The 17985-nt window shown below is 34.0% G+C and overlaps 1 protein-coding gene across 12 annotated transcripts in view; it reads right to left on the bottom strand.

Annotated features, from left to right (window-relative positions):
• PPFIA2 (PTPRF interacting protein alpha 2) overlaps nt 1–17985 on the bottom strand; it is a 479171-nt gene that overhangs the window by 165212 nt on the left and 295974 nt on the right. For 10 of the 12 annotated variants that reach the window (XM_057557043.1, XM_057557042.1, XM_057557045.1 and 7 more), the window contains one exon: nt 13298–13372. The exons of the other annotated variants lie outside the window; for them this stretch is intronic. In XM_057557043.1, coding sequence (XP_057413026.1) covers nt 13298–13372 — 75 coding nt within the window. The remainder of the gene's footprint in view (nt 1–13297; nt 13373–17985) is intronic. 12 annotated transcript variants of the gene reach the window in all.

Below are 17985 nucleotides of genomic sequence, written 5' to 3'. Positions count from 1 at the left end.
GGGAGTTACTTCTTACTTGGTTACTGGTATGTCCTCAAGACCCAAAAAGTACTTGGTACATGTCCAGTAGATTTTACAGAGTACTGATTAAGATCATGAACTATGAAGTAGAATTCTGGTTCTTCCACTTTCTGACAGTATGAACTTAAGTTATTTAACTTCTCTGTGCCTTTTTCCTTTTCCATAAAATGATACTATTTGTAAAAGTCACATAGCTTGTAAATGGCAGACTGAGTCAAACCTATGTCTGTCTGCTTCAAAGCCCATGATTTTTCTCTACTATAGTTCTCAACTACAGGCTCAAATCAGAATCAAACTATATAATTTTTTAAAGTGCAGATGGCCAGGACTAATGCTAATAATGAATCAGAATTTCTGGATACATTTGTATTTTTCAGATGCTCTACAGGTGAGGCAGGCGTACAGCCAGGATGGAGAACTAGTGCACTAGGGTGGACAACCTTTCTATTTCTCCTCTTTTCGAGAGGCTTCTATGTATCGGAAAGAATAATTTTTTAAAAGGGTATCAGTAGATTTCTCTTTTTCTAATATTGAAATATTAACTTATTTTCCTTCCCTGTCCTTTTGTTCTTGATACAACAGAAACATCAGTGAGAGTGCAAATCCATCCAATTCCTTGGATAGAAAATAGCTATACCTCTGCGAATCAGTGGGAAATAATCAATACCTTGTGAAGAGTTTTTAAAAGTAGGGATCTGAAGAAATGAATAGACTGAACAAAAGAGCAGTTGCTCAATTATTTACTAGCTGTGTATTTCAGGTGAGTTACTTCAAGCTTTAGAACCATGTTTTCTGCATCTTTAAAATAGTGACAGTACATTCTGCCTTATAAGGTGACGAGACGTTAGCAGGATCTCAATAAATTCTCTCTGTTAATAACAGCAATTATCTCATAATGTGGGGATCCATAAACCTGAAGGTGAAGAGAGGTAAATGACTGAAACTGCTGGAAGCCTGTGAAAACACAGCACTTAAGTGCTTGACCCGGCCCAGTGCCCCAAAACAGTAGGTGCCCCCAAGATATTTCTGACACTATAATATAACTGTATTGCAATTTTCTCTTAAGAAAACTATATTTTTCTTTCTCCCACTCCCTTCCACATGTCTCTCCCTCTCTCTCTTTCTCTCTCTCCCTTTCTCACTTTCTCTCTTGTTAATTGATTTTTTAAAACTTCCTCAACACATATTCTGATTCCACCTATAGGTTTTGTTCCTCCTTATCTCCCAATTACAGTGTTTTCTGAGTGGAAAATAGCATATTGGCTTTATCAGCATGTTATTAGATAAGGAGATATTATTAACACTAAGTGTTCATTAAAAAATCTTCAGTTAGGATAGCCAGTTAAGATGATCTCTAGCTGTGTAGTAAAGAATTTGGCTTTGCCTGAAGAGAGGTCAGGCCTTTGCCTTTAGCTTTTGGAGGTAATCTTCGTCATACCTGATATGAATGTTTTCGTTTAGGGTGAGGTCTAATTACGGTGGATCTTAGGATGGGGCTGGTCACACTTAATAGTCTTAAATTGGGACTGGTAATGTCAGAAAGACCAACTACATGATTTAGGAGTCTTTGTGTCTCAATCTAGAGGCGGAGATCAACCACATGGACAATCAATCAGTTATGCTTATGTAATGAATAAAGTAAAACTCAATAAAAACTCTGGACAGTCAAAGCTTGAGTGAACTTCCCAGGTTGGAGAATTATCTCACATCAATTCAAGGAAGGTAATGCATCCTGTGGACAATGGAAATTTAGCATTTGGAACCCTCCCAGACTCTGCCCTGTGTGTTCTTTCCTTGGCTAATCTTGATCTGTATCATTGCCCTGTAATAAGCCATAACTGTAAATGTAATAGTTTTCAGTGAGTTCTGTCTTTCTAGTGAATTATCAAAACTAAGAATGGATCTGGGAGCCCCATGGACTTGTAGTTGGTGTCAGAAGTTAGGTCAGTCTTGGGAATGACTGTGCCCCGGAGCTTCGCAGTTTGGCTAAATGCTGGTAATGGTGTTATGGATTGAATGTTTATGTCCCCCTCCACCAAATTCATATCTTAAATCATAACCCCCAATGTGATAGTTGTAGGAGGTGAGGTCTCTGGGAGATGACTAGGTCATGAGGGTGGAGTCCACATTTAGTCGGTTTTAGTGCCCTTATAAAAGAGACCCCAGAGGTCTCTCTCATTCATTCTGCCATGTGAGGACACAGTAAGAAGGCACCATCGATGAACCAGGAAGCAAGTTCTTATCAGACACCAAATTTGCCAGTTCCTTGATCTTTGACTACCCAGCCTCCAGAGCTGTGAGAGATGAATGTTGGTTGTTTAAGCCACCCAGTCTATAATAGTTTGTTTTAGCAGCCCAAAAGACTAAGACAAATAAGTAGTATATGGTGAATACAAGCTGATCAAATTTGTGATGTTTTTTGCTATCAACTTTTTAAAAAGTAAAATCATGAGCAGTCAAGTTACTAATTATACACACACTCACATACACAAAACAGATTAAAGCAATTCGGGCATCCTTTTTGTCCATACATTTCCTTTTAGCATCCCCAAAGCTCACCTATTTGGAACTTCCAAATTTCTCAACATTTGAGATCCATTGTTCTTCCCTGCCACAATGAAATGGGAATAGACAAGTGCTGCAGAAATCCTCTGATATTGTTTAGTAGAACTTGAGGTCTCACATTTTCTACACTGAAAGTATAGGGACTAATACAATGCTATCACACTGTTTATTTCAGGACTTCAGGCAGCATCACCCCGAAGTTTACACCAAGGGAAAACATCTAGATGCAAAGTTTAAAATCCAGTAATTGAATTTATCCAAATAACTGCAAATAGCATCTAGATGTTTTAATGTATCTTTTCTGTAGAGTTAAATGTTTAATTTCAACCCAATATGTGGCAGTTGAAATGCAGGTTAATTTAACTAATTGATTTAATGCATGTCATTAATTAATGCCTATTTTATCTTTCTGTCAATATAGTGAAGCTATGATCCTTGAACTAATCCACAGAAATACAACAAATATAAAGATGTCATGATGAATTTAAATTACTGGTAAAAGGTAAACTGTTGATTTGGAAACACAGTTTTCATATATAAAGAAAGTTTGTTATTAAGAGAAAGGCCAGGCAGCCTTGTGCCTACTGTTAAACACTCAAATTTGGAGTCTGCTATCCTGGACTTGGATTGCTACTGAGTAGTGATAACATGCAAAACAATTCACCTAGTTCTTTGAAGCCTCAGTTTCAAAATGCTAGTAATAATTACAGTTCTCTCAGATGTTCATTTTGATGATTAACTGAAAAGTGTGTGTGTGTGTGTGCGTGTGTGTGTGTGTGTTTGTGTGTTGGGGGATATGTATAGTGCTTAGCATAGTGCCAGGCACACAATAATCTCCCTCAAATTTGTAGATGCTATTATTTTTACAAGCTGCATAAAGGAGTGAATTGCAAAATCATTTATAAAGTGCATGTGCTACAGAATCATCCTATGAACAATAAGGTTTTTGTTCCTTTAATAAAAGGAGATTTTGTTCTGAGTATAAAATAAAGTACTGTTATTTTATCAGCACGTTCAAATTGTCAACAGAAGAGAGTTTTTATCTACTTAACTAATAACTACCTGATATTCACCTTTTGAACGTAATAATAGCAATACAGCTTTAGTACTTCAAGTTTACAAAGTGTTTTCTTGTATATTATTTTATCTAAACATCATGACTTCTTTGAAAGATAGGCTAGTCCAAAATTTATTAATATTCCATTTCACAGATGAAAAAGCTGAGGTGCAGAGAGGTTAAATAAATTGCCAGGGATTATAGAATCAGTAAGTGATAGATATAGGAGTCAACTCAAACTGAAATCTTTTGACTTGAATTTAATATTCTTTTTTATTTTTACTTTGTACCTTGTATCTCACTAAATTTCAGTACTCCACTTACATTTTTTAAAAGATAAGTAATCTCTCAAATATTTAGCTTTAAAATTAATAAGAATAGGGCTTCCCTGGTGGCGCAGTGGTTGAGAGTCTGCCTGCTAATGCAGGGGACACGGGTTCGAGCCCTGGTCTGGGAAGATCCCACATGCCACGGAGCAGCAGGGCCCGTGAGCCACAATTGCTGAGCCTGCGCGTCTGGAGCCTGTGCCCCGCAACGGGAGGGGCCGCGATAGAGAAAGGCCCGCGCACCGTGATGAAGAGCGGTCCCCGCACCGCGATGAAGAGTGGCCCCCGCTTGCCGCAACTGGAGAAAGCCCTCGCACGAACCGAGGACCCAACACAGCCAAAAATAAATAAAAAAAAAAAAAAAAAAAAAAATTAATAAGAATACTCTAATAAACACATGTGTAAAATAATCAATTGTGATGCTTATGATCAAAGTATTAATATCAAGCATGATCTTGCTATTAATAGAAAGAGAAAAAAACAGTTCATGATCTCCATGTGCAAAGATAAAACGACCAAGTCTGCCATCACAAGAAAAACAAACCTTATACTTTCGTCAAAGAAAAGATTCTAACCAAAACAGGAGAGTTTGAAAAGACTTACAAACAGACTTCAAAAGTCTCATAAACAACAGGAGACAATTTTAAACTATATTTTAAACAATTGCTGCGTAGAGGTCTTGGAAATAGTAAAAACAGTGGAAGTAGCAAACAGCAATTTCTTTAGCTCTCTTTTCACTGTTGGGTTTTAACATACATTGTCGTAAGATGTCTTGATTTCTTTCAATTTGTGAAAGATTCTTTGTACTGGAACAGTACAATTATCAACAGCAAAGAAGACATTTTTCTATTGATGATAATAATTTGGGTAATTTACAGTATCTACACTTGTCTTTATAATGCAGTATCATCGTAAAGAAACATCTAGAGGTATAATAAGGAACCTTAGGTCTTTGCAAATAACTATGGGTTTGACAATGTTGAAACTTCGAGTTTATCAATATAAAGCAAAAAAGGACATTATTCAACTATGATTAAACTCTTCCATTAAACAAAATCAATTAAGAACTATATAATTTTCTAACCCAAAATGATACAACTCCAACAGGAAGAGTAGGTTCCCAATAAGTGGCTTTATTGGAGACTCGTAATATTTTGCAGGCAATCTAAAAACATCATGTCAGAGAATTTTTCATTGTCTTCAAGGGATGTAAGTTTGGAGCTGCAAGGATGCCCTTACCTTATGCAAACACTGTTGTCATTTAAAAAAATACTATTTTCTGTTAAATTGAGCCATGGTGACTTGCTTCAATGTTAATAAAGCACAAAACTTATATTTGACTTTCTGTTAGAATGTTAATTCACAGTTGGTCATGGAATTTACTAATAATGAAAACCATTTCATACAGTTACTAATGATGAAACTAAATTAATCAGCTGAATTAGGATGTGTGGTATACGTAAACATGCAGGAAATTAGAAAGCCGTTGTAAGATTAATCATTTTTTAAAGGCAGTGAGAGACATAAAGTATTAACTCTGCTTTTATCTCATAGAACAGGAAAGAAAAAGAATTAAAAGAACCAAAAAATGAGTAACTGGCAAAGGGTCTATCAAGATAAATAATTATCAATTTTAGGGTTCTGAAATAATTTAACTTCAGAATTTTTTCAGTGGTGTCTTTTTCTACATCTGGAATTTTCCACTGACAGATATGGCAGTTTTAATTTGAAGAAAAAAAATTACTTGGTCATTTCACTAGTTCTGCAAATAAGTGATCCTATAAATTTAGATGAGTATTGCTATCAGCTCCCCCAAGGCAAACTTTTCTAATAATTAGTGCTCAACAACTTTTCCACTTTCCACATGTTTTTCTGGATCATCTTTATCAAATATCTTTCTAACTATTTAAATATAGAGTTGCTCATGGATTTCAGAAGCTTCCTGATTTTTACCACTGTCAAGTTTAGGGACCAAAGTCATTTGAGACAACGTTAGTTTCATATTTGTATCTCTTCCTTTCAAATTATGATGAATAACAGAACTTCATAGATTAGATAAGGAAATACTATGGTGAATCCATGTTGCTTCAGTTCATAAGTTCTGTGGAAACTGGCTTTATTTAATTTGCCAGGGTAATGTAATGAGAACTTCCTCTGGGTCTACCATCCCACCCTAAAATGTCCTTGCTTAGTCTTATTGACTCTTTGCCATATTCTACATTATCGTATTCTCAGTCTCCTTAAACTCATTAAAGTAACTCTGTTTCCACTTCCCTTAGCAGATAACCCATTTCCTTGGGAAGACTCTCTGATAAAATTGCTATGTCTTTTTTCCTCTCCAAATCAAAATCTTCATTCATCTCGCTACTACACATTCTGTTCTCCTTCCTGCATTTCTCAGAGGAAGGAGTTCCACTACTTGCCATTGATCTCCAAACCACGCTTATCCTCTTCGGTGTTGTCCATCAATAATCCCTTCTCCTTTGTCTCTTCTTCCTTTGCATTGGCTGTAAGCATTTTCAACAGGCCGTCTCTCAATATTGCCTAATTATTTAGCTTTTAGCCTCCTCTCTCCTTCATTGCCAAACTTCTCAAATGAGTATTCCTCACTGTCTCCCATTTTTAGACTTCTCATTGACTCAAATTCTTTCCATCACAGCATTCTCCTTCCATTATAGTTTACTAAAACTGTCTTTGCAAACATTTTCAGTGACCTAATTGTAAATCTAATCACCTCATATTAGACATACTCCTACATGCCTTCATGAGACATTTAATACTGTTGACCACATCCAATCCCTACACTTAAAACTCTCTCTCTCCCTCACTCTCTCTCTCTCTCCCTCTTTCTATCATTTCTTTGCTTCAAGGACTCTTGACTCACTTGAGTCTCACATAACGTCTCTCGTTGCTCCTTCCCTGCCTTTTATTTGCTTTTGGGGGTAGGTTCCACCTTTGCCTGTATCTATTTACCTTTTCCATATTTCCATTCATTTCCATGGATTCAACAGAGTACTGGTTCTTAACTCAACTCAAAAGACTGTTGTGATGATTAAATGCATAATGTATTTAAAACAATGGCCGTATTCTGTGGTCTTATAAACCCCCAAAATGTGAATCTGCTTCCTCTAGCTCCCCTCACCATCTTGATCCAATATTCTTCTGAATATGAATGATACCTGGTTTGCTCACAAAGTTCTTTAATTTTTCCTTAGGAAATTAGGCTTCAGGAATAAGGCTGATTGTAGATGAGGTAACATGAAATTCTAATTTCCTTAAGAAAATTCAAATTGAAAGTTGGTAAATTCAGTGGTTGGAATAAAAAAAAGACAAAGAATGAAAGCAACATAAAAATATACTTCAGTCTACAACTAAATGTGCCAGTTCTTTTTATATATAATACAATCATGTAGAAAAGCTTTTAAAATAAGTACAGCTGTGTATTCACTGAAAATTAGTCTGTCAATTGAATATTTACTGTAGCTTCTGAATAATCCATTTTGTCTGGTTTAATTAAATAATTAAAAAAGCATATGGGCTTCTGCTAAAGGAGAACACATTGTTAGAATGTAATCTATTTATTCCTCTGCATTTCCTTTTATTGTACATTTTTTGTAGTTTTCTAATTTTAAGCAGTAACAAAAATATTCTGCAAGAAATAAAGGCTTGATTGTATTTTCTCTGTCTGAATAATCTGGACTCACTTTTTTAGGACAATGGCCTGGAAAATGTATTCAGTGTTAACAATACAATCTGCCCTTGCGGGGCTATTCAAAGAGGCATAAAATGACAGCAAATTTTCATTATGTATATATATTTATTTACAATATTGTTTTGATTATTTCATTTATATCTATATTTCCCGTTACTAAAAGAACGTAAGAAATGCCAGATTGTTCAAGTTCAAGTTCTTTGTTCAAGTTCTGTATTTTGCAACACTAGACCTTTCTTTCAAGAAACAGTAGTGATTTTTACAAATCTGAACTATAAACACAGTACCTTGATTAGGATATATATTTTTTCATCTTTAATTTTTATACACTGGTCTGCAAACTTAAAAATCTCGTTATATTTCTTCCCTTTTAAAAACCCTTTGCTGACTCATCATTGTCTACAGGACGAAGCCCAGGCTCTAGGCATCCCTAACTCTTTCTTTGCCTTTCTCTACTACTGCCTGCTTCCCTTTTCTTCCTCCAACTCCATCTGACAAGCTCTTTGTAGTCACCCTTCAAATTCTAGGTAAACTTTTTCCTCTAGGAAGACTTAAAAATTTTTTTCCAGCTTTATTGAGATATAATTGACAAATAACATGTGTAAGTTTAAGGTATACAATGTGAATATTTGATATATGTATATATTATGAAATGATTACCACTATAAGGTTAACTAACATACCTATTACCTCACATAGTTACTATTTGTCTTTTTTTAAATTTAATTTAATTTTTTTATACAGCAGGTTCTTATTAGTTATCTATTTTATACATATTAGTGTATATATGTCAATCTCAATCTCCCAATTCATCCCCATGGTTACTATTTGTGTGTGTGCGTGTGTGTGTGTGTGTGTGTGTGGTGAGAACATTTATGACCTACTGTCTTAGTAAATTTCAAGTATACTATACAGTGTTGTTAACTATAGTGCCCATACTGTGCATTAGATCCCCTAATTTTATTCATTTTATTTATTTATTTATTTATTTATTTTTTAATTTTATTTATTTATTTATTTATGGCTGTGTTGGGTCTTCGTTTCTGCGCGAGGGCTTTCTCTAGTTGCGGCAAGTGGGGGCCACTCTTCATCGCGGTGCGCGGGCCTCTCACTATCGCGGCCTCTCTTGTTGTGGAGCACAGGCTCCAGACGCGCAGGCTCAGTAGTTGTGGCTCATGGGCCTAGTTGCTCCGCGGCATGTGGGATCTTCCCAGACCAGGGCTCGAACCCGTGTCCCCTGCATTGGCAGGCAGATTCTCAACCACTGCGCCACCAGGGAAGCCCCTAATTTTATTCATTTTATAACAGAAAGTTTATATTATTTGACAAACATCTCCCCATTTCCCCCACACCCCAGACTCTGGCAAACAATCTACTCTGTTTCTTTGTGTTTGACATTTTTAGAATCTGTATATAAATAAGATCATACAGTATTTGTCTTTCTTTGTCTAACTTCTTTCACTTAGCCTAATGCCCTCAAAGTTCATCCTCATCCATGTTGTTGCAAATTGTAGGAATTTTCTAGGAAGATTTTTGTAACACTATCTGCTTTTCCTCATTCATGCCCATACAATTAAGTACTCTCCTTTGTAATACTACTAAAGCTTGTACTTTCATTTTCACTTTAGTCTTATTGTATTGTAATGACTTTTTATTGTGATAAAAGGTATATAATATAAAATTTACCATTTTAACCATTTTAAGTGTACAGCTAAGTGGCAATAAGTACATTCACATTGTTATGCAAGCATCACTGCCATTCAACTTCAGAAATTTTCACATCTTCCCAAACTAAAATTCTGGATCCCTTAAATAATAACTCCTTATTATAGTTACTTTTTACCATGTTTATCTTCCATAACAGACTTGAGAGAATTGTTGCTTTATTAATATCTTAGTTTATCAATATATTTATACCCAGTACTTAATGCAATGACTGGCAAACAGAAAATGCTCAATAAATGTCTGTTGAATTGATGTATCATTATCAAAAGCACATATCAGATGACTATGTCAGCTAGCCATATCCGATTGTCAACTTTCCAGCTCTACTCCAACCAACCCCACAGTTTACAAAAAGAAAAAAAAAGAACATACTTTCAGTGGATTTCACTTTACCAAAACCAAAACCAAAACCAAAAAACAAAACACTACAAAACAAAAACAAAACTACACCTTCAGAGCTTTCTCATTTCATAAAGTATAAATTCCAGACTCTGAGCATGGCATTCAGGGTTCTCTAGGATCTGCATCCTATCAACTCTCTACACTCCTCTTCTACATCTTTTCATACCCTAATTCTTACCAATACAATATAATCCATTATTCCTAAAACAGGCAATTTTAGGTTTCCTTCATCATACTGTTTGCTCAGCTTGAAATGTTTCTCCACAGTTTTGAAGCCAAGTCATTGTTTTCCTTCAAGGGTGAAGCCTTCTCCGATACTTTGGTTTAGAATGAATACCCTTCTCTCTGCTCTTTTGCACTTTGTTTGGGTCTCTATTTTATATTAATTTAGTTCTGTACTAAATTACATCCTACTTATATATGTTTGTCTCCATCACTGGAGTGCAAATTATATAAACATTTGCATAATGCTTTATTAATTATTTTATTTTTTCTATTTCTTCCTGTCAGTGACTCACAGGATTTTCTGCACATAGTAGTTGCTCGATAATTATATTTTGAAAGAACAAACAACTTAATTTAATAATATGATCAATGTATTGCTGTTTATTGAGCATCCCTAAGGTTGTTCAAACTATCTATTAAGGGGATAGCCAAGGAATAATGTGAAAACACCAGGTAGAATGAACTCTATACAATGCAATCTGACAAATATATATTGATCACAAGGTTTATATCACTGTACTGAGTGAAATAAGCACAAATGAGCAAGACATAGCCCTCTTTCTCAGGGAACTAGCAACCTAGGCTTAGACAGGTATATAATTAACTCTAATACTTGTTGAACAGTCATAATAAATGCTGAAGCAATGAGATTAAGCAATTTAAACTAAGAAGCAATGACTGTTGGCAAGAAATCATAAAAGATTTCTTTATAAAGGTGATGTCTGAACTTGAGTTTAAATGGGAAAGTATGATGTCAGTGGGTGGATTGGGGTTGTGGAGACATTCCAAGAGAGACATTAGCATAAGTGAGATTTAGAGTCAGGAAAAATGTTGGCTGCTTTCAAAAACAGTGAATACTATAACTTAACAAGAACTTAGAATGACTCAGAGCAGTAGGGGTAATAGGAGTTAAGGGTGATTTTTAGGTTAGGACCACTGAAGGAGTGCTCAATAGTATATTACAGGTCTAGTAGTAGATACCATTATATTATTAACATATATAAATATGTAAATTATATTATTATGTTAGTAGTATATTAATATGGCATATGTTACATTATATTACGTCAGAAAATATTATGAAAAATAATCAATATGACTGGAGCTTTGCTTAGCTGTTTTAACCCTGAAGAATTATATAGCAGAAAACATACTGTAATATCCCAGTTGAGAATAATGAAGATCTGAACTATGGTAGTTTTAATGTATATAGAAAAAGCTGCAAGTAAATGGATGTAGGGTAGACTGTGGACAGTTAAATGTATGGATTGGAATCACCTAAATACATAGAGCTAAGATAAATTCAAAGATAACCACATTTTCAAGTAGGAGAGAACAGTGGTACATTAAGAGAAATAACCTCTCTGGGCTCACTTGTAAAACAATAGTAGTACCTAACTTCCAGTATCATTTTGCTGATATATGTGCACTTAGACTAAAGCCTAGAGATTTAAAGCACTCAGTAAATATTAGCTATCGTTATTATTAATTTACCAATAGAATAATCTAATATGGAAAATGGCATCTGACTCTAAAATATCTTTATTATTTCATTTCTTTATAAGCATAATGAAAATTTATTAAAAAAATCAAACACTACAGAAATATATAGTACATATTTGCAAACACCAAAGACAACTAATAATAACAGTTTGGTATTTATATCCAAAATTTAATTTTCCTAGTCCTATAATAATGTGTTATTATTACTTGTAATTGTGCAAAATTGGGAGCATTCTCTGCAACTTCTTCCTTTTTTGTATAGTAGAACATTTTGGATCTTTTCAGAACAGAACATATAGTATCTCATATTCTTTTTAAGAAGACTGATTATTTCACTGCATTAATGTACCATAGAGAATCTAAGGGGACACAAGGAAAAACTAAGTGGAGATCCAGGCCCACCAGCACATATGGCGCCTTTGTGTAAACTAGAAAAATCTGTCTCTATGAGTGGTTACAGACCCTTTAGTGCATGTCTTCATTATCAAACCCTAAGCTGGTTTTTAATCCTTGATTAACCCCTGCTGAACATGTGTGTCAGAGAACAATTTATACAAACAGTAGCAAAGCAAAGTCCTGTGGAGATGCCAAACCAATGTTTACAATCTTTTGCGGAGCTCAGAAAAGAGCATGGACTTTGGAGCTATATATTTGGTTTCTTTTTCACCAGAGTCATCATTGAAGCCTTGGATGGATGAGAAATGGATGAAGTCTCCATGGGAAAGATTATATAAAGAAAAGTGTTAAAGGGTGATAACTCCAAAACCATCTGTGAGAATGGGAAATTCATTTCTGAAGTTTAAATTGTTGAACCTAGGACAAACAAAAGCCTATAGAAGCTCATTTAATTGGCCTAGCTTATTTTAAAAAACTAGGGAGTTTGTAACAGACAAGATTTTTAGCATGGTTGAAAATGTGTATTTGTTTATGTGTGAAATGTAAATGTAAATATTACTTCGTTAAGAATCTCTTGGTAAGACTTATAATTAATGACACTGGCCTCCCATTTCCTTAATTCTTTAAACATAGAAAGTTACTACTAAAGAGTTTTAGTAATCATAATACCCCCATTTGCATTCCTGGAATAAACTTCTGAAAAAAGGTAGCCTTGTAAATTATCTGAGAGAGGGAGAGAGAGACAGAGGCAGAGAGACAGAGTGAGATGGGGCTATTTTAGTGCCCTATATACATTTAATTTGAAATCTATTTATCTATCACCTATTCACCTATCTATATCTTATCTAATAACCCAAGTTCATTTGTAGACAAATAACCAAAGAAGTAAAATCTTCTAAGGAAAAAACAACTCTTTAAATCCCATGGATGATTATAAAATACTTCCTTAGAGTCATGAACGAGAGCAAAAGAGTGGATCCAATGATGCCACTAAACATGGGCACAATGCTTCATTTGTAACATTTTCTAAATTTAACAGATATTTGACATGTTTTCCAGTTTTGGAGCTGTGTTTTACTTCTCAAAAGGCCCGGCATTCTGACTGCAGTCCTTCTAAATCCCCACCTCACTAGCTCTCATATCACTAGCTCATGATAATTCTCCTTTCATCTCTTAGTGACAGATCTGAATCACCAGAAATCAGAAAGCATGACTCTGGCAACCAGTTTTAACAGTCCTTGTTCAGTGGCATATACCAAATATAATTTATTTTTTGTGACAGTTTTAATAAAAGTGACGTGAAACACAAGGGGTATAAGGTTAGCGATATTGCACCTCAAAAGAGGAGAAAGTTTGGTATGTTACCTCCTGATTAGCAGCAGCTAGTTCTTCTTCCAGTGCAGAGACTCTTTCTAAAGAAACCCTCAGTCGCTCCCTTACCTAGAAGAAAAACCAAAATATGTGCAGTAATGTACATCCCATACGTATTAAACTGTGCTGAATCCATTAACATTATCAGAGACAGTTACATTTGAAAAAGTATTAAGGTATATATAGCCTTAAGTGCTCAGGAACACTACGACTACATTGTCACCTCATAGTATGACTGTATTAAGGGATTTTCTTGTAAGCAAGTCCTTCTAGTGTTTCGTGACAGAGTTTACAATGGGGTTGAAGATCAACCCCTCTTGTTCTGCATTCTGATTCATAGTAAGCGGAGGCAAAGTTCAAAAGTTTATTATGAATTCATCTGAAAAACAGTCACTGATTAAGCATAAGATATAGGCAAAAAACTTTCTACTTCTTTAAAATAATAACTATGTTTTCCTTTGACATTTAGTACAAAATAATGTGTCTAAAAGCAAAGGATTCTTAGAACCTGAAAAATGTTGTCCATTGCTCATGAAATTAATTTTGTATTAGTTAGAGGTCTAAATTGTTATTGAGGGATTGGAAAGTATATATCTACTCCGGAATTCCTAAATACTTTTCAGATACCAAAGGTTAAACCATTATATTTTATAGAACCAAAGACTGCACATTTAGTTTGAAAGTAATGATTTCCAAATGTTTCATACACAAATGAAACTCAGAGAAGTGTTTCTTTGAGCCTTGCTTTCTTAGAACTTCTAAAATTGTTTTAGTTATTATATGTTCAGATCTATAGATATGCTCCATATTAAATTTGTCAAAAGTAGAAAAGTTCAGAGAAAGAAATTTGGCTAAACTAAAATAAATGACTACAGCAGTTTAATTTTCCTTAAAAAAAATCAACAAAATTTATAGCTTCAATTCAATATGGAATTCATGGTGAGTTTTAGATTATTTATGAATTAACATTGATTTTCCATGGGAATATAACAGTGTGCATTTTAATTATAGAAATAAATTATTTAAATGAACATTCATTTTAGTAATTTATTAATGGTATATTTTAATTAATGGTCTTTTTCTTTTTTTAGTAAGATTTAACTGGGAATATAAGTTAAATACACAAAATATCCAAAAACCTAGATACATAGTAATTTTAAAGTTGAAGTTACAAAATTATTTTCTAGTTAGCAAACAAACAAAAAACAAGTGATATCCTATGAATCTAGAATCTAATTAGAAAATTTTAAAATCTCAATTATTTTAGTAATGTATAATGATAACTGAAATATATTCAGGTGACTGGGTGCACTTAACTCCTGAAATACATCTTGAATAAGAAAGAATTAATGTCTGACTGGAATTTTAATATTAATTATACTTAGTTATGTTCAAATTCTCTGAAAATTAGTAATACATACATAAATGGACATTTGATATTAAAGATAATCACAGAAGATCCTTCATGATATTTAAGTACGCCAGATGGGCTGCCAGGTACCAGTGCTGTTAGACAAATATCCAATTGTTCATAAAAATGCATAAAACTAATGCTGATTCATAAATGAACAAGAGCTTCTTAGAAGGAAATCTTTAATGATTTGACTTGGGGAATACTTTTTTCATGAGTGCTTGGATGCAAACAAAGTAAACATCCCAAAGGCATGAAAATGAGGAGGATTGCTGATATGTGGAATGCAGATATCAACAAATATCTTAGTAGGTGTCCTTGTTATTTAATAGGGATGATTGTAAAGTTTATGTCCACTTCCTAAAATAGCAGCTATAAAATATAGGTATTCTGATAAAAATCTAAGAATCCTAGTTGATGAGAACAGCAATATGAAACAGTCTAAATATAAATTAATCTCAACGTATGCAACATAATCAGATCACATTTAGACTGCAGTAAAGAGGTTAAGGCACTATATTTAAAGACATACTGATGCATTGGGATGTTCCTAAAAGAGTCATGCAAGCCACATAAGGAGCAGTTGAAACCAGGCTATACTGCAGGTTAAATGTCTTCCTTTCTTTGTTAAACTGAAAATCACAGAAACTGTTCCGAACTGTTTCAAATTTACCACAAGTTAAGCATGTATATTCTTATTATATTGAGCCTTCGAGCAGTAAAAATTATCAAGCTTTTCAAACAATATGAAAAATCACCCCTCAATAAATTTATAACAGCATTTGCAACTTGAAATTATATTATACACAAAGTAATGAACCTAAAACTCTCTTCACAAGAAAATAAAACAATTGCTGAATATATTTTGAATTCATGTTATAAATGTAAAAACTGATGTTACAAATATTAATATATTTATGACATGAATGCTTTATTCACATTTATATGAGAATGAAGTATTCTCTTTGTATTTATTTCTTGGGTAAGACTCAAATGAATGAAACATATTTGCTTCATCTTGCACTAATCTCTGCTAAACTTGGTAAAGGAAAAACAATGGGAGGATCCAAAGGAGTAAACTTTCTAGAGTATAAAGAAATCTAACATTTTATCTTGTCTACATAACTGGAACTCCACTGGTAAGAAAAAATAGTATTTCTGACAAGGCTTGTAGCTTTTTGCACTTCTCTGAGCACAGCACCAGCAGAATGCCATAATATCCTTATTTTTCTTGTTGAATTTGGTGTTCTTTTGAAGTTATCTAGACGTGAAAAAACTATAGTTTTAATTTTTTCCTAAATATAAGTACACAGTTCATGGTCTTGGCTATATACTTTACTTTTTCTAGTTTTTTTGCTATTTAATTACATTCAGTTAATCTATTGTCCACATAGTCTTTAAGATACAGTGATTGCTTATTTATAGAGCTATAGTATAACCTCCCAAATATATTTATGTACATCTAGAATTTTTGATTTCTAATTTCATCTGTTACATTTATTTTCTTCATAGTGGTATGAAACAATAATTAAAGAGAAAAAAATTTTCCCCAATAAAAGATGTTTCAAGAGAAATGTTATCCCTGAGGATTAAAATAAGTCCCTAAGAATGACGAGTATGCTGCAGGATAAAGAGGGACTTGGGTGGAAGAGCATACATTTCAAATTTAAATTAAGGTATGGCAGGGGTTTATTTTGGAATTATCAATCCTGCAACAGAAAGCATCGTGAGGGAATCTTAGACCAGACATTCAAATCCAGTTTTGGCACTGTGATATTAGATCACAGGATGTGGAGTGTATGTAACATGTGTTTTGGTTACATTTCCCATGCATACCCAGTATATCTTTTAAAAAAATACTCAGTGATATCTGAGTGATTGAAAAACACATGTATACTTCTCATTTCCTCCAGCCCACAGAATTGGTAAACATGTTGGAGACTTATGTCAAAATCACTGCTGGTCTTAGATAATTGTGTAAATTCTACCCTACAACTCAGTGGATATGTAAATAAGGACATCAATAATGAAGACTGCCAGTCATTGTAACTGTACACAGCTATGCTCAATCTTTTGTATTTTATTTATCTCTTCCTGTGTTCTAAACCTTCTGTGGTAAAGTTGGTAGTTTCTTGTCCTCGATATGATTAATTGCATCCTCTTCTGATGTTCCATATATGTTTTAACATAATATCCATAGCACTTAAAATAGAATATTGTAATTACTTGTTCATATGTCTGTCTCCTTACCTCTCCTGATCTACACAAGAAGCTGTGAGCTATTCTTAGGGGAATTGTTTATGAAGGTGCTTAGGCACATATTAACCCCTTAATAACTAAATGAAATGCTAATTTAAATAAGCATGTGAATCAACAGTGATACCAATATCTTCACTTAGTTTGAAATTTTTGTCAAATGCTGAAATTTATCATTAACAATAACATTCATTAACATTTACTGAGCATTTGCCATATGCTAAGTACTGGCTAGGTGCTTTGCATGTCAGACAACGCTATTAGGTAGGTATTATTATTCTCTTCATTCAAGAGAAGAGAAAACAGACTAAGAGAAATTAAGGTACTTGTCCAGGTCTGTCTAACTCCAAAGCCCAAGCTCATAATATTTTTCCTTCAGGCTGTTAGGTATTACTTAGTTGATAATCAGTTCTGTTGCCCTGAACTCACCAATGTCCAGGGCACGTTTGGTGAGTTACTAAACCCTATTACAATTCCTAGGGCCACAGTATGAAATACGTCATTTAGTTATGCTAAGTTCACTGAACATCTATATACTAAATTACTTTTAGATCCTAAATTGTACTGCAGCCATTTTCTTCTTAAATGTACTCACATCCATTAGATTATTTCTCCTAAATGCTGTTTATTGCCTTCTATTCATTTTTTCATAAAAGCATCCCTCACCTAAGTGAGCACATCTAGGGAACATCTCAAATCACTCATTCTCAAGTCCCTCATTCAAGTCATTCAAAACTGTTAAATTTTCTCGGAACAGGCCATGCTCTTTTCAAAGCTCTGGGTTAGTTCACATATTGATCATATTGATTAGAGTATGTTTACTTCTCTGCTTAAAAAATCCTTACACATTCTAATACCCAGACCAAATGTCACCCCCTCTGTGAAGACATTCTTGACTTTCTCATCACTTCCTCAGGAAAAATTAGTCACAACTTTTCCTGTGACTCCATATCACATCATATATATCTCTTCTTACCACTCCCTCTTATTGACATGTGAACTCCAGCACTATGAA

This window comes from Balaenoptera acutorostrata, chromosome 11 (assembly GCF_949987535.1).
Source record: "Balaenoptera acutorostrata chromosome 11, mBalAcu1.1, whole genome shotgun sequence".
NCBI classification, from domain to species: domain Eukaryota; kingdom Metazoa; phylum Chordata; class Mammalia; order Artiodactyla; family Balaenopteridae; genus Balaenoptera; species Balaenoptera acutorostrata.
This window is presented reverse-complemented; position numbering and strand designations above follow the sequence as displayed.